The 22,162-nt window shown below is 39.9% G+C and overlaps 1 protein-coding gene across 1 annotated transcript; it reads right to left on the bottom strand.

Moving 5' to 3' along the window:
* Window positions 1-8,743: 8,743 nt before the first annotated feature.
* LOC147630691 (uncharacterized) lies at window positions 8,744-10,111 on the bottom strand. The gene is made up of 3 exons (XM_086810838.1): window positions 9,255-10,111; window positions 9,105-9,192; window positions 8,744-8,998 (listed from the first exon to the last, which is right to left on the bottom strand). The coding sequence occupies exons 1-3, from the start codon at window positions 10,109-10,111 to the stop codon at window positions 8,744-8,746; spliced, it is 1,200 nt and encodes a 399-aa protein (XP_086666964.1).
* Window positions 10,112-22,162: the final 12,051 nt, after the last annotated feature.

The following is a 22,162-nucleotide window of genomic DNA, read 5'->3' as shown; positions in this document are numbered from 1 at the left end:
ACTTAGGTTTGATTAACACTACTAAAATTGTACAAGACTTCATTTCTCTACTAGATTCAAACTTGTATGATCTGTAATCTGTAATCAATCTTTTTTCAAAAATGCACTTGTTTTATCAAGACATCACTTATGTGAACTTGTTTACTCAAAATTTCACAAGATTTATACTGATCTTTAAAGATTAGCACTAATTCACTTGATTAAGTTGTAAACAACCTTATCTCAGGATAACAAACTATTGCTATTTAATCTTTCGTAGTAAAATTTCTTGGCATTTTCAATTGTTTCTTGGTTTTCATCTATTTCTTGGTATTTCAATTGTTTCTTGCAAGAATTCAACAAAAATTGTGACAAATAGCAAAGCGAGGCAAAGTATATGTAGGATTTTGACAAATATCACTCACAGTTGTGAATCTTTATACCAATCTTGCTCTCTGCACTTGAATATTCAATTCTACACTGATCTTGAAATAGATCTTCACTATACTTCAACTTTGCACTTGAATCTTTAACTCTTCACTTGAATCTGTAAAGTAATTGTATTTTGCACACTTCTTGAAACTGAACCAAGATTTTGCACAACCACCTTTGTCTTGCAACATTCTTTCAAGAACTCAAAGATTTGGCAATCTAGGGTTTCAATCTTGAAGAAATAAGAGATTTAAGGGTTTAAAATATTTGAAATATTATGCTCTCTAAGCAAAATAATGCAAGAAATATCCTCAAGATGGAAAGTGGTCTCCTTCATGCTTTTTACACTCATAACATCTTTTGATGTTAATCATGAATGTTGAGTGTATGTCCTTTTGAGAGGTTAACAACCACCTCACTACCACTTTATAGGAAGGATTGGTGATCCATTATGATTGAAATTTTATTATTTATAGAAGGAATATATTCTTATTGAATTACAAATAGTGCTCTTGGAGTGGAAGGGAGACATGTGTTAAGGAGAGTTGTGGCAATGGTGGAGATATGTGTGATGATACAATCATGTGCATTGACAATCCACTAGAAGTCATAGAAGTCATCCTTATGTACTTTATAACTAGCAATGAGATGCAATGATCTCATTATAGAGCTATGTGTGGTGGTAGTATTTGATGGAGTACTACTTGGAGAAGTATGAGTGTACCATCCATGTCAAGAGGGGTAAATGAAAAGTCCTCACTTTGTGTGTGTAGAGCTGCAAGGTCTCTATATTATTTGGGGCCTTCTCTAAATTGGTGATGTAGAAAAGTTCTTTTAGATTCTTAAGTTCCCTTTCATACCCATTCTGGGTTGATGGGGTTTTGGGAAAAAAGAAAAATGAAGACATTTGGATAGATCATTCTTAATTAATTCAAAGTTATAGGTTAGAATGTATTCATGATGGTGTCTGTTACCTCTTATGCATCTCCCATGGTTTGGAGGGGATGTGGTGTTGATGCCTTTTCTCAAGATCTTTCTTAAGATAGATATCTTGTATAATGGATATATAATTTGGAATGAACATATATTGTATATGCTAAGAGTTGGCCCACACACGAGCAAGGTCGCATGTTTATAAAAACCAAGCCTTCAAATTAGTGCAAAGATGTGACATTAGGAGGACAAGAGGTCTAGATGATTACAAGATCATCCTTAAAAAATTCCTTTGTGGACTAAATCCATAGCTATAGCAAAAAAGTATAAGCAATCATTTGATATGAACCATATCTATTAAACCATTAAAAAAGAGCATGCACGATAAATATCGAGGATTTTTAATATATAGGGTTCATTTGATATGAACCAGATCTAATGAACCATTACAAAAATGAGTATCTGTCCAGCAAAAAATATATATTCATCTAGAACTCTACATGTGTTATAAGATGAAAGCGGTGGGTAATGTGGTTTACTCATGTAGAACTACATGCATTTTAAGCTATAAGTGTAAGGTGGTTATTCCTATCCCATGCACGACGACGACAAGGGTAATGTGGTTTATTTGAGAATAAGCAAACCTGAGTATTGGTTGTAGTAGGGGTATAATTCAAGAGATTTTCCATCTACTCAATAGCTTGAGTGTATGGAAAAATTTTATGGTTTGTCTTATGTAGAGAAGAAGAAAGAAATCCATCCATTTCTACATAGAGATGCCTGGGTAGTTGTTGGGGGCAAGTAATCCATGTTGAATATGTGGTGATTAAAGCTGTAATAATAAGGGCAAGCACGGTAGAGCATTTAATCATGCCATAGAGTATTAATGTTACGCCAACGTAACGACGCCATGGACTCCGCCATAGCCGAGAGGGTAAGGAGCTCGTGGTCACCACCCAACCATAGAGGGCATGCTCTCAAGAGAGCCATATATGAGAATGAGGATAACACCTCATGACCAGGTCATATATAGTGGTGGCCTGCCTGCCCACACTAACCTGGCCGCCCGCGGTACTCCGACCTGGGCGCCCTCACCCCTGAACCCCGGACACCTTCGCCACCCATACTCCGACGTGTGGTCTACTTGTCCGGTCGAGCTCGATCGCCGCTGCGGGTAATCCGACGTGCCATTACAGGCTACGTGACATTACCCCCCCCCTTCTAAAGAGTTTTCGTCCTCGAAAACAAACTGGGGAAGTCATTGGTAAGCAAATGTCTAGTAGTACTCACGCAAGCCGTGATTTGGTATTTCAACCAAAACCCCAAGGCAAATTTCATGCCTTGATTTTGCATGTCATTAGCACAGAAGCTAATGTACTGGAGAGCACTCTAGTAGCGCAAGTTCTTAGACTATGCTACTAGATATTTGTAGACTACGCTACCATGTTGCATCACTAACTTGTTAAAACTTCTCCTTGGAAAGCTCTACGGCCATAGGAGAAATAAACTAGAGCCAATCTAATCATGCATCACAAGGATTAGTTCCAAAGCTGAGAGATACTTTCTCTCTTAGAGTAACATCTTTGCACAAGCATATGCTCTAGAATCTTGTTGAGTTTCTAACTACCATCAATCTACGGATGGTTAAACTCCACTCTAACTCAGAGTAAATGTAAGTTTTGAAAATTTTCCTTCAAATATAACAATCAAACTTCCTATCTCTTATGCCATACTATATCTGCGGGCAGACCATATAGTATGTGGAGATGTTTGATAAAGATTCTTGCACCACTACGGGTGTCTGGAGTTACATCCAATCACTTACAAAAATTGCTTACCTCCATTTCTTGCTGTGTGTGACGGGGAGAGACATAGAGAGAGAGAGAGAGAGAGAGAGAGAGAGAGAGAGAGAGAGAGAGAGAGAGAGAGAGAGAAAATGTCCTACTGTGCCTTCTATATTGCACAGCTACTGGACAATATGGCGGGCTGCTTACTCGTTCACCCTCAGCCGGCCTCTTGTTCACCTTCTCTGCCAGTTCTCCACCCTTGCTTCCTCCGGCACACCACACATAGCCTTGTCTGCCTGCTCTTTATTGCAGCACTACGGCTGCTGCCCGCTAGCTCCTGGCTCTTCTATGCTAAAATTCCCGCCTTCAAGCTCTTACCTGCTGTAGGCTGCTTAGCAGCAGCCTACTTCTTCACTAGCGGCCTGGATATTACATCCAAGCCTAACAGCTTGCCAACACACAATTTCTATTTCTCATTGTATGTGTAACACACACACACTATCACCATCTTCTTTCTCTCAAACAATATAGAGTTCACTTAAAGACAGTATTCTCCTCTATTCCAATAACTGGAATCAAAGAAGATAGATCCATATTCCACACACAAAACAATCTGGGAAAAATTATACGAGAAATTTATGAGAACAAATGACTTAGCTCTTGTTATTCCAGAAGAAAGCTGTGCGCGACAAGTGAGAGGAAGAGGACAACGCTGCTCTGATACCAATGTTACGCCAACGTAACGACGCCATGGACTCCGCCATAGCTGAGAGGGTAAGGAGCTCGTGGTCACCACCCAACCATAGAGGGCATGCTCTCAAGAGAGCCATATATGAGAATGAGGATAACACCTCATGACCAGGTCATATATAGTGGTGGCCTGCCTGCCCACACTAACCTGGCCGCCCGCGGTACTCCGACCCGGGCGCCCTCACCCTTGAACCCCGGACACCTTCGCCACCCATACTCCGACGTGTGGTCTACGTGTCCGATCGAGCTCGACCGCCGCTATACGGGCAATCCGACGTGCCATTACAGGCTACGTGACAAATAATCATACCAAATATGTGGTGATTAAAGTTGTAATAATAAGGGTAGCCACTTCAAAAAGAGTAGAGCAATTAATCATGCCACAGAGTATTAAGCGTGCCATTTAGTGCCTATAATATATTTCACAAACCATTAATAGGGAAAATGGTACTCAAATCTTATGGTCTTCAACTGTGGTGCTCGGTGCTCAAATCTTTTGGTCTTCAATTACAGTCTTAGGTAAGGTATAAGCGAAGGTATATGCTTATATTCACCACAAATAATTAATAGGGACAATGGTGCTCAGATCTTATGGTCTTCACTTTTGGTTCTAGGAAAGGTATAAAATCAAAGGCATATGCTCATGTTGTTGGATTCCACTTATTGTTGCTGGATTCTACTTGTTATTCCTCTTGGATATTGGAAATAATAAAGATAAATGTTGTAAAATCCTATTTCTTCAAACTCCTTATTTTGGAGAAAGGTGTAAGAAGGTTAAACACTCCGTGCACATGTAGAGTATTTAATCATGCCTTGGAATCTTAAGTGTGCCATTTAGTATCTTTATTCACTGCAAACCATTATGTTAACCACTCTATAGGTTTTTTCACCTACCCAACCCATTGTAAGGTGCTTTACCATCTTACTTACTTAAACAAGCACTGTTATGGCGTGTTTTGGTCACTCCTAAAAACACATTCACAAGAGCTTACCTCTGTAAGCTACAACCATCATGGGACCTTTTTAGCTGAGCTCAAGCATACCGCTTCAAGAGCTCCACACCTCCTTGGGTAGCACTTTCCATTGTTGTCTCTCCCATGAGAGCATTGTCACATCGGTCCTCATCCCTCCTCTCACCTCAAATCACTCATACACTCACTAGCATAGATTAGAGAAGGTAATTAGCAAGAGGATTTGCAAAAGCAAGACTCTATTACACAATGGGAGAGTATATTGCATTATGAGAGAAAGTTACTTATATAAAAGGCCATAAGTGTTTACACACTTAAACTATGGCCGATCAAGCACCTAAGGCTCATAAGTGGCAATTTAAATTCTGCCCAATCAAGCACCTAAGACTCATAAGTGGCCTATTGCTTATACAATGCTTAATCTCATAATACATTCGTTCACACATTCCCTACATGTGAAATCCCTACCTCTAGCACAAGAGTATTTCACATTATATATGGTCATAGTCCCAATAATGTAGCAAAAGAAAACCATAAGCCTTAAATGTATGAGTAGAGGTAGGTAATGGGCACCCACTTGAATTGGGCAGTCGGGTAAAGCTCTTGTGTATATATATACTACTTTTGATAATGTGAATGTGGGGCACCCACTTGAATTGGGCAGTTGGGTAAAGCTCTTGTGTATATATATATACTACTTTTGATAATGTGAATGTGGGGCATTAATCGCAAGTGTAAAGCTTTCTTTTACTCTTACCTCTTTCTTGCTTATGATATGCATGCTTATGTGATTATTTAGAGTGTGATTGAGTGTGCATGTTTGGTAGCTTGAGTGAGGTAGTGATTGAGCTTAACCATTTCTATGGGAAGGAGTACCTTAGAGGATTGAGAGTAGAGGAAAGGCTCAAATAAGAGGGATTGACACACCTCTTGATCTCCTTCGTCTCTCCTATTAGGACGTTCATGATTCAAGATAAGTGGAAATTATCTTCAATTGACACACCTCTTGGTCCTTTTACATGAACAAAACTGGGGATCAAACTAGTCTTGGATGAGGACAGAAAGTTGAGCTATCATCTACTAAAAAACCTTCTATTTTTCTCATGTTATATTGTCCTTGGTGGATGTAAATCCTTGGTATATTGTTAGCAAAATTTGTTCTAGAGTAGGATATTGAGTTGATTTGAGTGATCATGTGTGTGATTTGTGTTTGTGAAAGGTCTTGTGTGATTAGAGTAGGCTTTCTTTCTAACCATGACCATTGTTTTTTCTTTATTAATTTGATCTATTATTTGTCTCACGGGAGTGATGGAATGAAGAGCAATCTCTCTCTAGGGTGTGATTGAGGTAGGTTATCTCTCCACTTGGTTTCTTTTATTATTACCATGAGAATTAGCCCTATATTAATTAGGAAATTAGTGCATAGTAGTATTTTTTATATTTTTTGCCAAGAGTAGCTTAATTTAAGCATTAATCTTTGTAGTTATTTTAAAAAAAAAGTTGAGTGCAAAATCATGGCAGTGGAGTATTGCCAAGCATCACTATCATGTCAAAAAACCCCAAAACATCAAAACCTTGGATTGCCGATCCCAAATCTAAATCTTTGACCCTGGTGTCATTAAATTTTCATCGCCTACCCTGGGCTCACTAGTCTGGATCATTGATCTCACTTTCAGATTGTCCCAAGTTTTAAATGATTAATTATCTAGATCGCTTCTCCTTTCAGTTCATTGCCTTTCTGATCCGGTGATTCCAAATCTAGATCATCATATATTTCTAATCATCACGCCAATATTCAGATTATTAATCCAGTTCTCGGATTGGCCCATCAAACTTTTGATTGTCTAGGATCCGAATCATCCCACTTTTCGGATCGTTTTCACTATTACAGAACATGAAACATACAAAAACATTATAAACCCATTAAAAAAACTCTAAAAAATCATAAAATTCTCATAAAAATAACCACCTCACTAAGCAATCTTGATGCTGAATCATATACAATTGTGACCATGCTAAGTCATTGCTTTCTCTTATTCTAATTTAACCTTTGAATGCGAGACTTTGCCTCATGCTCCAACATTAGGGAGTGGTACTGGACCACGTGTAGAGTTGAACTCCCTAATCATTTCTAGACACTAGTTCGGAATCAGACCAAGAGTCCTTCATAATGGAGGAGACTAGATCAGTGTTGTGGGGTACAAAACTTGTAGAGCTTTTGCAAAGTGAGAATGGATCCTAGTGAGCGTTAGGTATGCATAGGTGAATCATCTAAAAGGGTTCAAGTAGCTCACTAAATGGGAGTGAGATGAGTAATTAGCGAGAATGCAAGCAAACGAGCTCAACCTCGAATAGCCAATGAAACATACATGCTACAACGCTATGGTTATCATGAGACTACAAACATTCCGAACTACATTGACTATGATGGGGTGCTCTTGGACGATGATCACTTTTGGCATTGCCAGGTTGTGAACCAGAGATCCTGAACAACCCAAAAGTCATTGTTGCTGCACGATGGACATAATTTTTATGTAGACCTAGAGGGAAATATGTATACCCTATGCAAAACTCCGCTAGTGTTTGATTGTTTATCTTGGTGTGCGAACTAGAGCATAAGGACCTCATAGAGTCCATGAAATCTTAAGAGCTCACATAGAATAGGTCGAGACTCAACCTCCAGATGTCATAGATATAGATTCTTTCTAAGGAGAGTTCAATCCAACCAAGGCATTATCGTCTTGTATGAGGATGCCCATGGCAACCTCTTTAACATTAGGGACGTGGAGAAAAACCACAAGTTTTGTAGATGCACCCCTAGTTAGCAGGTGTTATCATCCAACCCTAGTGATCAAATGACATATGTGAATGATAATGGTAACATATACATCCCAAGAAAAACTGATAAAGTGAGAAGGACATAAAGGTCCATACAGTGGGGAGTCTTCCCATCCACCAATATAGATCTAGAGCATGACCTTTGAGGGCAAGTGAAGAAATGACCTCTCGAGAAAATCACCTCAAGATTAAGAAGCTCTACTGGCCAGAGGAGAATTTTGATTCTATTCCACAAAGAAAATGACCCACATACATAGAAACATGGGACAGGGAACGGGAACGGGGAACGGGACGGGGCAAAAGGTCGTCCCGGGGACGGTGGAAAAAACGGAACGGGACGGGGCAAAAGGCCGTCCCGGGGACGGTGGAAAAAACGGCAATCTGAAAACGATTGTTTTTTTGCAAATTTTTTTAACACACTTGATTTACACTTAGAAACCAAGACATTAAGCACAAAATTGCACCAAAAAGAGGAGAAATGCATAGTCGTATTAGCAAAAAACTATAATGGGGCGCCGATGGCGTGATAAACAAAAGTGAGTGTACAATGATCAATCTAAACAAAAATGCCAAATGGCATAATGAACGGCCCAAGGAGGGTGTACACTCAAGGCAAAATGACTAAGTGCCAAGATACAAGATTGCTAGCAAAAAAGTGGGGCAAGAGTCGAGAGTCGAGACTCTAGACTCAAGAGACTAGGCAAGAGACTGAAAAGGGTGAAGATCAATCGTGACCTCCTAAGTGAAGTCCTCCATAGGCTGGTCCTCAAGTGGAGGGGGAGGGGGAGGTGGGGGGGACAATGCCTCGGGCACAACCTCAAGCTCCTCTAAAATCTCGGCCCTCTGCTGATCAGAGAGATGTGGGTCCTGCTGTGCCTGCTCCCATTTGGTGAAAGGATCTGCCTTCTTTGTCAAGCCCTTGCAAAGCATTCGCAAGTTGGCACTGACAAATACCAAATCATTTGCATGCTATACACCAAGGCGGTTCCTCTTCTTAGATGCAATGTGGCTATAAACTGACCAGAGTTGCTCTAGGCAACTGCTACTGCAAGCCTACGAGAGTACGCGCACAGCAAATTCCTGCAACTTTGGAGTTTCCGCACCATAATCCTCCCACCAAAGTGCAGACCCTATCTTGAAGCGGTCCGCCTGTGCATCTGCCAAACCAAAAGCCCCCCGCTTCTCTCTATAAATCTGCAATTGGTCCTTGATTGTGCAACGATCCTCCTCACTAGTGTAAAGGCGATCCAAGGTTTCTCGAAGGCCTTTGCTCACCTCTTTGTCCTTGTGTTGCCCTTTGCCTTGAAACTCAGGATCAACAATGTAGGCAGCAGCATGGAGGGGAGAGTGGTAGGCTTGCCACCTTTTCACTAGTGTAAAGGCGATCCAAGGTTTGTCGAAGGCCTTTGCTCACCTCTTTGTCCTTGTGTTGCCCTTTGCCTTGAAACTCAGGATCAACAATGTAGGCAGCAGCATGGAGGGGAGAGTGGTAGGCTTGCCACCTTTTCAAACATAGGGATTTGACCTGTTTATAGTGAGGCTTGACTTTGAAGATTGCTTTTACTTCTCTGTCATGCGATCCATTGCCTTGTACACTTTGCCAATGCATGGTTGAGTGGAATCCACTACCCTAAGGAGATCAATAATCGGTTGCACCATCTCCACAAGCGCCTTGGCCTCCTCCCACCATGCCGCATCGTCTGCCCTTTCCCTGCAAAATTTGCCGACCGTCGTGGAAGCCTCTGAAGTGCGTGCAAACTCATCACTGAGGAAGAGTCCCCTCAATGCCCCGTTACATGTACACAAGCAGCCTAGCATGAGAAAGTTGAATGCAAACCTCGTCTCGGAATACTTAAGAAGAGAGAGGCTTGACTTCTTGGAAAACTCGTGCTGCACCCTTTGATGGTTGAGGACAAAGGTCACTATTTTGTTGGCACCCTCAATGACAGGTGTAACCCAATCCAAGGCCCCTATGTCTTTGATAAGGTTGTTGAGGCAATGGGCCATGCAAAAGCACACGGTGATGCGAGGATAAGTTGCTTGGAGAATTGTCCCCGTCGCCCTATTTGCCAGTTCTCCATCCGCACATATGGCAATGACACTCTCCGCCCCCACCGTCTCTAGTGTTGTTGCCCACTCTGCAGCAAGTATCTCAGCACTCTTCCCCATCCCGAAAGCATCATGGGAGTCGACAAAGTATTTCTCCCCTCGTGAGTAGGCAACAACTCCATGGATGGAGCACTTTCTAGAGTCACTCCACCCATCAACGACGAGGGTAACACCATTTTCAGCCCATTGCTCTTTCATGTGGTTGGCCGCCACCTCCACGCTTGCCTTCTCCTTCTCAAGGAGAGAGGTGCGGATGGTCTCCGAAGAGGGGGGAACATAAGAGGGTCCATACTCTGCTATCAATTTGCACATGGCCCAAAAGTATGGAGATCTATCCAAAACACCATATGCAATACACAAACAAAATTCAGATTTTTACCATCATTTAGTCTTTTAAGTTTTAGTTTTTAGAGCATGATATTTGAATAGTACATGAGCATAGTGCCAAGGACTTACCGTGCCACCCGAAATGCTATGTGGTCATGAAAGAAGAATCATGCCACATGTCCACCTCCTCTTTCAATTGAGGGTTCCAATTCTCATCAAGAGTACTTTGGCGTCCCCGGGAAGCGGATGCCTCTCTTGATGAACGAGGTACATGTGGCGTTGACGTCCTCACAAAGGATGTGGGGTCGACGGCCACTTAAGGATTGCGTTTTGCCAACTCGGCCGCCTCATAAACCACAAGCTTTTCAAGGAGCTCCTTCTTCTTCTCGGCCGAAACCTCCTTGCAAAATTGCACTTCGTTGCCGGGCTCATGCAAGAAGTGAGCACGCACTTTGTGGGCACCACCGGTTCGCTTGTAGCAGCAAAGCTTACATACCCATGGTCTTGAACCACCCCCTTGACCGTATTGCGAGCACTCTAGCTCATCCCACCAACTCCATCGATGTATGGCGGGCCTCCTCCTTCGTGATGGAGCGGGTGTTGAAGTGGTGGAGGCGGCGGCGGACCCGGGTAAGGGTTTGAGAAGAGGATGCCATAGTGATAGAGTACAGCTTGAGATGGATGGTAGAGCTTGAGAAAGAGTCAAGACGGAGAATCGGGATGGAGATGTTGGAGAAGGAGAGCTTGGACAATGGAGAGGGTGAGCTTGGAGAGGGAGAGCTTGGATGTTGGAGAAGGAGAGCTTGAAGAGGGTGAGCTTGGAGAGGGAGAGCTTGGATGTTGGAGAAGGAGAGCTTGGAGAGGTTGGAGAGGGTGAGCTTGGAGAAGGAGAGCTTGGAGAGGGAGAGCTTGAGCCTTGGGTCTTAGAGAGGGAGAGCTTGGAGAGGAGAGGGCTTGGAGAGGAGAGGGCTTGAGGAGAGCATGGAGGTAGAGGTCTCTTATATAGAAGAAGAGGGGAGCCATGTGGGAGAGAGAGAGACTCAAGGAAGAAGCTTTGGAGCCTTGGAGGAGTGGTGCAAGGGAAACGGCCATGATAGATAGCCGTTGGCGCCCCGCCAACGGTCAAAAACTGCCGCCAACATTCTGTTTGACCGTCCCCGTACGGACAGGGAACGCTGTTCTCGGAACGTTCTCGGAACGCGTTCCCGGCGTCCCCACATTGCCGTCAGGAATCCGTCCCCCCCGTCCCGCCGTCCCGCCCCCGTCCCACGCGTTCCCTGTCCCTAGGGTCCGTTCCCCCCATCCCATGTCACTATGCCGAAGCTAAAGTCGTGCTTCCTTCCACATTAGACTATAAGGGAGGAACATTTAGCTTCCAATGGTATGAGAACCATTAGGCAAGAGACTTTAGAAAGAACTAGATCGGTAACCCCAGTTGAGCTAGTAGTACCAATCCAATTAGCATGGGGAGCCAAAAGAGTTAAGAGCCATGAATATAAAGTCCCAAGTATACTGATTACTCTAGGATCACCAGTATATGGATGCCCAATGATGCATTTAGGCTGCTTTGTAGCCCGTGAGTGACCAAGAGAATCATCTTTTAGGGAACCAGCCTATGGTTATGCAGGATCATCCTATACTCAAGTACCTCCTAAAGAGGAATCTAGGTACATGGTTACAATGGATCTCAAGCCAATAGTATTAGTAATTGAAATAGGGCCCTAAACTCATCACCTAGGAGATGAGAAGAACTCTCGAGGGGTTCACCAACAAATATGTAAGTATATCATATGAGTTCAAATGAAGGGGTTTTTTAATTCAAAATTTTAAGGTAAATTTACAGAAATACATTTGCAAAAGGGTTTTTTTTAATCGATTTTGAAAAAAAAACCGTAAGTCCATAAAGAAAAAGGGGTCATTTTATTCATGAGAAATTTACATATAAGGGTTTTTTTTAATACCCTTGAATGCACATGATATATAGGGTTTCTTAGTAGTGCACCCCTCGAGGAAGATTTATAGATGCCATTCCGGTGCTAGTTAGACCCATAAGGGGACTAAGAAAGGAAGTGGAGTATGGCCATCCAAGGATAAGACCCTCCCTCATAGCCAAGCTGATTTCAAAGCTTGATGGAATGGGAGATCCCTATAGCCATTTGCTTGTACAGTAGAAAGGGTGACCGAACCTCAAACAAAGATATGCTCTAGTTTCAACAAATGCTAGAAGATTCACAAAGAGAAACCATGGAGGACTTAGAGCTAACATTTACAAGAAGATTGATAGGTGTCAAGCATAGCTCTCTATAATTGAGCTATATCAATTCAAAGCAGCTTGAACATGAAACAGTGATATCTTATATTAATTGTCTAAAAAACTTCCACAGTAGGCATTCTACTGAGAAAAAATGAGCCCAACTAGTCTAATTTTTTTGTTCTTATAAAGGATTGAGAAAAGCAAGAAAATACATGATACGTTATATGCCAAAGATACATTAAATGTTAGTGGAGTGTTACTTTAATGCCATAGACTTTAATGACAACTTAAAGGAAATCCCATCCACACGTAGCCTAAGGTTAGAATCATTGACCAATACCAAGCTCAACATTAAGAGCCATGACTCAAAGAAGGTTGAAGCTCCCGAGTGTCTTGAAGATATAGTAAATGATGTAATCAAAGGACTCAAAGAAGTGTTGAAAGCCACTCCGTGTGAGAGATGAGCCATCCTCATTTAGCTCCTAAATGCAAAATAACATGGTGTGTTGTAAAGCAACCACATAGCTCATGAATGTCTAGTTCTAAGAGCTAGAGAAAATAAGTGGTGTGGGTATTACAAGAGATATGGAAATCACAAATCAACCAACTGCTACCATGCCCAAAGAATGATGAGAATAGCAAGACTGCTAGCTTTGTACCTCCTTAACTATTAACCGTGCCAATGTACCACCCCTAATGGTGTAGATGTAGCTTATGCCAACATGAACCCCATCATTGTTATGAATCCTTATAGGGATGCGGAGATGCACCTCTAGTGTTACCTCCTCAACCAACCTCATTGGGAAGAGGTTTGGAATAACTCCTACAAAGAGGCTAGTTGAGACTGCATTAGATATCTATGTTGAACTCATCAGTTTAGAAACCCACCTAGCCGGATATTCATGCAAACTTAAAACTAGTCACACCACTTATACACCCAATATGAAATTGCCTTTTCACAGATTTAGCTGTGAAAACAATCATTTAATGAAATCATAGTGTCATTGATCATAATCCTCCAAAATCTCTGGTTCACAGATTCAGCCTTTTTTTCAGATTCAGTTGTCTTTAAAACAATCATTTAATGAAATCATAGTGTCATTCATCATAATCCTCTAAAATCTCCGGTTCAATCCTAGTTTCCAATCATTCCTTCATCGGTGTACCTATGGCATCATTGGTAACCAGAACGTTCGCTCACCACCTTTCCACACAGGGGTCTTTTTTTGGATGGTTCATAGCTCATAGTACTTGGTAATAAATTCACATATCAAAATGGATTCTCCATTGAAGATCAGCAAGATCAACCAATGGATCCATATCAAAGAGCCATAGACTCATCCGTTATGAGGACCAGCAAGGTCAATCAACCAGACCCATGCCCGAATTCAAAAAACAACTCTTACTTCTTGTTCCAATATCTTCCTCGACGCACGCGTGGGTATCGTCGGTGAGACCCAGAGCCTGAGCACCGTATGGTCAGCACCCTCTAGGATCCTTTGCAGGTGACCTAGCGCTTCACTCATAGGCAGCTTCCTTGGTCTCTCATTCACCATATCGAAAGCTCACCATTTGAATCGAACCAAGGCTAGTCAAGACCTCGGCCGACCTTGCTACGCGAGACATCCTCCAATGACTCTCCGCCAATGACTCTCCGTCACCTGTTGCAACTTTAATAGATTAGGTCTCTGTCACCTGTTGCAACTTTAATAGATTAGGTCTCCACGACCTCATTCACAAGATGGTCAAAATGCTTCCCCAGCATTGTTGACATAAAACATTCATTTTAAAACATGTCATAAATACAGTTTCTATAACAAACTCTCCTCTTTCTATATTGTTCCACATCAATCCTCATTTATTTCATATGTATTCCTATTCTCATCACATCATTTTCCATCTCATCACATCTTTTCTCATTTATCCGCATCAGATCTCATCCACTCGCATCTACCCATATCCACATCTCATCACATCACATTCATTCATATCCATCATATTTATTCATTCATATCCATCACATTTATTCGTTCATATCCACCACATACATTCTCATAACTATCCCATCATATACATTCTATCCACATTATCGCACATCACTTCTATCCACATCATATCTCATTCATACACATCTCATCTCATTCATCCACATCCATCTAATCATTCACAGGTACGACTTCTCACATCTATCTATACATTCATGTCTACCACTTCACATCCACATATGACACATCAAATTATTCTTTCACATACACATCTACATCTATTCTTTCACACATACATCCACATCCATTCTTTCACATACTCATTCACATCCATTCTTCACATATACATTCACATCCATTCTTCACTTATACATTCACATCCATTTTCATCACATATTATCCACTCATATCCCATATCATTCATTTACATCCTGATTCACATGACATCACATCCCATCCATTCATTCACATCTATCTGATTCACATCACATCTTATCACATCTATTCACCTCACATCTCATCACTCATCTCTATTCACATCACATCCATCCATCCATTCATTCACATCTATCTGTTCTTATCACAGCTATTCACCTCACATCTCATTACCTCTATTCACATCACATTCATCCATCCATTCATTCACATCTATCTGATTCTCATCACATCTATTCACATCTATCTGATTCTCATCACATCTATTCACCTGACATCTCATCACCTCTATTCACATCACATCCATCCATCCATTCATTCACATCTATCTGATTCTCATCACATCTGATTCACATCTATCTAATTCTCATCACATCTATTCACCTGACATCTCATCACCTCTATTCACATCACATCCATCCATCCATTCATTCACATCTATCTGATTCTCATCACATCTATTCACCTCACATCTCATCACCTCTATTTACATCACATCCATCCATCAATTCATTCACATCTAACTGATTCTCATCACAGCTAATTACCTCACATCTCATCACCTCTATTCACGTTACATCTACTCATAGAATTTAAGAGAATTCTAATTTTTGATATAAAGATTCTTTACGCATCTATTTATGCATAAAAATCAACTTTAGTGGGAATAACACTTTTATAAAAATCCTTTTATGCATAAATTCAAATTTAAGAAAAATAACATTTTTGAAATAAAAATAAATCCTTTATGCATCTTTCTATGCAAAAAAATCAATTTTAATGAGAATAACACTTTTGAAATAAAAATAAATCTTTTATGCATCTTTCTATGCAAAAAAATCAATTTTAATGAGAATAACACTTCTGAAATAAAAATAAATCCTTTATGCATCTTTCTATGCATAAAATCAATTTAATGAGAATAACACTTTTGAAATAAAAATAAATCCTTTATGCATCTTTATATGCAAAAAATCAATTTTAATGAGAATAACACTTCTAAAATACAAATAAATCCTTTATGCATCTTTCTATGATAAAATCAATTTTAATGATGATAACACTTTTGAAATAAAAATAAATCTTTTATGCATCTTTCTATGCATAAATTCAATTTTAATGAGAATAACACTTTTGAAATAAAAATAAATCCTTTATGCATCTTTCTATGCAAAAAATCAATTTTAATGAGAATAACACTTTTAAAATAAAAATAAATCTTTTATGCATCTTTCTATGCAAAAATTTAATTTTAATGAAAATAACACTTTTGAAATAAAAATAAATCCTTTATGCATCTTTCTATGCATAAAATCAATTTTATGAGAATAACACTTTTGAAATAAGTCTAAATCTTTTATGCATCTTTCTATGCAAAAATTACTTTTAATAAAAATAACACTTTTTAAATAAAAATAAATCCTTTATACATCTTTCTATGCATAAAATTAAATTCAATGAAAACAACACTTTTATAATAAAATTTTTTTATTATATATCTTTCTATGCATAGAAATTAATTTTAATAATTAATTTGAGTGATATCCATGCATATTCATAGATGAATAAGTACATGGAATAAATTATAATATTTCTTTTAGAATGCACAAATGGCGGAAATTACTCTTTTGGAATAATATAAAAATAAACTTTTATTTTCCTCCACAAAATTTTAGAAAATTTTACCATAACCTCCTTTGAATGGCTAACCATTTCTTATTTTTAACATTCTAATTTCAATGTAAATTAACTCCAATTAGATGTAAAGGACTCTAATCTACATAATTTTTAATTTCTAAGAGAGTAAACAAAAAAAAAGTTTAATTAATCTTTTTGTTAAATATTCTAGGATAAAGAAAGGCTGAATTGTAAAGAAGAGAAGGGGATGGCCTTTTCATCAAGGTATAGCATCAAAATTTACTTTAATCAACTAAAACAAACAAGAAAATCAAGAAAACCATAGATCTAAAATTAAAAGTAAGAAGAATTTAGCTTACATAGAGTTTGTCAGCTTTCCTTTGGCTTGAGGGATTGAGGATTCTACTCTTGTTTGGATCAAGAGTGGCCACCAATTATTTTGGAGGATTAAGTAAAAAACAATTGAATTATCAAGAAAATTCAATGTAATTGGCTCTGGGTAGGATTAGAGTAACACTGCATAAACACTATTAACCTTTTACAAATGAGTAGATAAGAGGATGTACATACGCACAAGGAAAAAAACCTCCTAGTCGGAAAAATGTGCCTCGGCGGTCCTAAGTGTATTCACACACATCACTACCATATAATGCTACAAATCCTCCATGGAGTGATGATGTGAACATGTACAAGGTATGGCCGATTAATCCTAAAAAGGCAGTAAGCCCAAAGCTTTACGAAAAGCTTTAAACTTTTTATGAGGAAGAGCCTTCGTGAATAAATGTGCCATGTTGTCATGTGTAGGAACATAGACCAAGCTGATCTCTGCTCCAAAGAGTCTTTCCTGGACATAGTGGTAATGCACCTAATAAATGTGTTTAGTGCGAGCATGAAACACTGGGTTCCTCACAACTACTAATGCGCTCTGGCTGTCGGTGAAAATCATAGTAGTGATAATAAACGATTGTCCAATACCCAAATCAGCCATAAGACGTCTGAGCCACACACACTCAATTGTAGCTCTGTAAAAGCTATCCTCTATACTCAGCTTCATAGTTGAAAGTGGCACTGGAGGCTGCTTCTGCTGAGCCATGATATACATCAATCACCAAGGCAAAAGTAAAACCCACTAGTGGACACTCGTGTGTCATTACATCCAACCCAATCTGAATCACTAAAAGCATGCAGTTGTGACTTTCACTCCCTTTTGGATAAAACAATTCAAAATACTAAGTGCCCCGTAAATAGCAAAAAACTCGCTTAATAATCTACCAATGCTTTGTACCTACTAGGCTATGCATTAATTTGCTCAACTGTGAGACGACATACTGTATCTCTGGCCTCGTGTTACATACATAAAGAAGGGATTCAACAACCTGCTGATTAGCATCAAAAGAGTCTCCTGCATGTTGAAGACTAGGTTAAGTACTTGTCTCCATAGGTGTAGCCACAGGTTTACGATCTTCAAGATTAAATCTCTTCAATAGCTTCTGTATATATTTAGACTACAGCATAACAATGCCATCATTGCGCGCTACATAAACTGAATCCCCAAATAGTAATGCAATGGTCCCAAATTCGACATCTCAAACGATGACTGCAAATCAGCCTTAAAGGTTAAAAAATGATCTATATCGAATCTTGTGAGCAGCATGTCATCAACGTATAAAACGATGACCAAAAATGTGTCCTTACTTCTCTTCACATAGAGGACATAGAGGATACTCTTTGTTGGACTGTTGCAAAAATCATTTGAAACCAAGTATGTATGAATCTTCTCATACCATGCTCTAGGAGCCATTTGCACATGTGACAGTTCCTACACTTGGGATAGATTCCTACACTTGGGATAGATTCCAAAGATAAGAACAAATTGTTTTGTGAAGATTATAATGTGCTTACTAGCACCACTCTCAAAGTACCAAGCATCCGATTCTGCCACTAATATGCATACATCATGAACAGAAGGGTCATAACTACAATATACAGTCCATGCCCAATCATCTTGAGCAAAACTTGTATATTCCTTCTTCTCTACACTTGGTGCAGATGCATCACATGCCCGATTCTTTCTTTTTCTCCTTCTCTAGCCTTTTCTTGCACTCATGTATATATAGTGCCCTAGTTTCCTGCAATAGTGACACTTGCCTTTCTTTTTAGGCTTATCACCTTCTTTCTTTGCATCTTTACTTGAGGATTCTGATTTTGGCTTATAGCCACCATACGAAGAAACTTTACCTTTGTCTTTCTGATTGGCAAGAAAAGCTTGGTCACCAACTCGCATATTAGATCTGTTTTTCTTGCAAGCGTACTGAAACCAGCTCATCAAATGTAAGGGCATTTGGATTTCCCTTCCACATGAGTCTAAGGGTAGAGGTAAAATTCTAATAAGAATCTGGTAATGCATTGAGAACTGTGGGAACCAATGCACTATCAAGATATATCTCATCCACACTAGCAAGCTTCTCCTTAAAATCTTTGATCTTGGTCAAGAAGCTATCCATTGAGTCTCTCTCATTCATGTACTCAGACTCCAATTGTTTACGTAGATATATGCAACAACACGTGCTTTATTGCGCACATGCTATAATGCAGCAAGTACATCCCATGCTGCCTGTTTTAAAGTCTTACATGACCGAATATGAGGAATAATGCTTCGCTTCACAGAAAGTGCAAGCAATGCATGTGCTTGTGCATCTCTTCCATCCCATTTTGTTTGAGCAGCAGTGCAAGGTATTGGTGCTGCATGTGGAGGAGCCACATCTCTATCAGATTCTACTTTAAATGTACCTGCGGTACACTTGGTTGCACTAGTAGTTGTGAAACAGAACGAGTTTCACTACCACTGACCACATTCTAAAGACCTTTAGCAACCAGTACATGCCTCATCATATAGGACCACAATGGGTAGTTAGTCCCATCAAGTTTGTCCTCAGCAAAAATAACATGTTGAATACATCACTACTGCCAACCCCATGACTTTCTACCAAATGTAAAATCTTTCAACACACTGCAAGTACTCAATATTCACTGAATGCAACCATGGATGGCTGCCACAACTGACTGAATCACCTGTAAAGTGTATGAAAAATAACACAGAGTAGAGAATAGAGTGTTACTGGCTAAAGGTATGATGGTCGATGTTGAAGACACTATAGATGCTGCTGCGCACACCAAATCTTTACCGCTACATAGCCCAAATACCCAAAATTGAGCAGAAGCAATCCGAAATGACGCCTCTCTAGAACGTCTGCAGAAACCTTGCAGTGCCCAAAATGCGCCCGATACACACCCGAATCACGCCGCCGCGGATCCCGAAAATTCTATATACTTCGTATACAGCACACTACAATATATATCTTCTTCTCCTAAGAGGGTATATCAATTGGAGGCAGAAAAACATGATCGTGAGAGGAGGGAGGTAAACTACTAAATCAAGTGTCAAGGAAGTTAGCTCTGATACCAATTGTTAGAATTAGGGTTAGGGTTACAACAATGCATACACACAAGATAGAGAAGCTTGAGAGCACACAAACTCACTAGATTAGAATGAACAAATGTGTGCCAGATACAAAAGATAAGTACACTCCCCAAAATGAGTAGATAAGAGAGTGTACATACACACGGGGGAAAAAACCTTCTAGTGAGGGAAAAAGTACCTCGGTGGTCCTAAGTGTGTTCACACACATCACTACCATGTAATGCTACAATACATGTGATACAATAGGAATGGTATCTCTTGTAACCATATTTGGTAGTGATGTGTGTGAACACAGTGTGTGTGAACACACTAGGACCATTCGGGACAGTTTTTACCTCTTTAGGAGGTTTTTTTCCTTGTGCTAGTATATAACCATACTGGGGTATATTTATCATCTTTTGTACATCACACATTCATTATCTATCCATCATCGCATTATGTGCTCCCTTCAGCTTCTCCACTGTGTGTGCGCGCACATTCCCATAACCCTATTCCAACATTTGGTATCAGAGCATACGCTCCTTGGTTTTCTGCATATGGATTCTTCGTATGCACTATTCTTCATCAAATTTTGGAGTAGTTTTATCAGATCCACTACAAATGGGTGTGTAGATACACAAGAAAGCATCAATTGACACTCGCCACACTGGATCTTGTCTACGGGCTTCAATTCAGTGACATCGATCTCTACATCTTACAAGTAAAATTTCTACTCACTATACAGCCTATAGATAAGGAAGGTGATAAGCCAAAGAAAAAGGAAAAATACAACTATTGCAAAGAACCTGGTCACTACATTAATAAGTACATGAAACGGATGTAGATGGAGAAAAAGCAAGACTCGGGTATGGTTGGCTGATGCGTCAGCATCTTATGTAGAAAATAAAGAATCTGCAAACTATGCACATGATGATTGGGCTTTGATTGTGCAGTGCAGTTTGACCCTTCGCATAAGGATGTATGCATGGCTCTTACAGATATACATGTCTGGTATTTTGACAATGGTGCTGGTAAGCACATTACTTCTCATTGCAGTTTGTTCTCATCACTTGAATCTACTCCACAAGGAAACACTGTTACCTATGTAAATAGCTCCTCATATCATGTAAAAGGAGTTGGTAAAATTATTCTCACTACTGTAAATGGTGGAACAATCACGCTTTTAGATGTAGTATATGCCCGAGGGATCAAGAAGAACTTGTTATCTATCTTTGCCATTTCTAAGGCTCGCTTAGTGGTGGTTGAGTTTGTGGATGCCACAGATGTAGTATTGTTCTCATGATCGTAGAGAGTGATGGAAATCCAATTGTTGCTTCTGGTACTTTGTCTCATGGCCTTTATAGACTAAAATCATATGAAAGACATGTTGGAAGTTGGCTCCCAATGACCATCTCCAATTATGGTTATAGAATGGACATTTGGTAATGGATTATGGTCCTTGATTTTAGACATGGAATGGTATTTGGGACATTTATTGTATTTGGGATATTTGATAGATTTAGAATTAGAAAAGTATGTTTTTTGGGATCTCAACATTGTTACCTTGCTTGTGGGGAGATGGAGGATTGTCATGTTGTCGTGGCGGGTAAGTTAGTTCTCCATTCAGATTTACTCACCCGTGGGAAGCTGAAGGATTGTCATGTTGTTGGTCAAGTTGGGTATGCATTCAACTGTACTCAGATTGTCATGTTGTTTGTCAAGTTCGTTAGGATTGTTACCTTGCCCGTGGGGAGCTGAAGGATTGTCGTGTTGTTGATCAACTTGGTTCTGCATTCAGCTTTACTCACCCAACATCCTCTAAGGGTGACTTCTTACATCTGTAGGGACTACATGGAACTTAGAGACCAAGGGGTTAGCTATGGTGTAATCTCTGTGTAACACCCTAAGCTTTGAACTTTTTGCATCTCTATCACTCAAAATTCATGTTTACGATTCCAAGCAACGATTGGCCTAAGGTATCCACATGAGGTTGTGGCTAGCTTTTGGGCTAAGTAGAACTCGCCTTCTTTGCATGTTTTTGCCAAACTAAAAGACTAGCACACTCTAGTAGGTGGTGGCGTTTTTGGTAATGATTCATCTCACACCCAAGACAATGAATGGCGTCAATGAGAGTAGTAGCTATTGTGGCTTGAGTCCACAAATTGAGTACCATGGGTTGTAGTAGTGAGATTGCTATTAGGAATCACCATGTTGATTGAAGTTGTTAATATCCCTGACCTTTTCTATCACCAAAGCATCAAAAT

This window comes from Cibotium barometz, chromosome 16 (assembly GCF_041138505.1).
Source record: "Cibotium barometz isolate CiBa-2024 chromosome 16, ASM4113850v1, whole genome shotgun sequence".
Classification (NCBI taxonomy): Eukaryota; Viridiplantae; Streptophyta; class Polypodiopsida; order Cyatheales; family Cibotiaceae; genus Cibotium; species Cibotium barometz.
This window is presented reverse-complemented; position numbering and strand designations above follow the sequence as displayed.

Bases quoted from the DNA above. Each gene is read 5' to 3' on its own strand.
- LOC147630691 (XM_086810838.1), bottom strand. From the start codon at position 10,111: ATGTGCAAATTGATAGCAGAGTATGGACCCTCTTATGTTCCCCCCTCT. The intron at 9,193-9,254 runs GTAAAAGCAATC...ATGTTTGAAAAG, and splicing joins ATGGATCGCATGACAGAGAA to GTGGCAAGCCTACCACTCTC. The intron at 8,999-9,104 runs GTGAGCAAAGGC...GTTGATCCTGAG, and splicing joins GGCAACACAAGGACAAAGAG to TTTCAAGGCAAAGGGCAACA.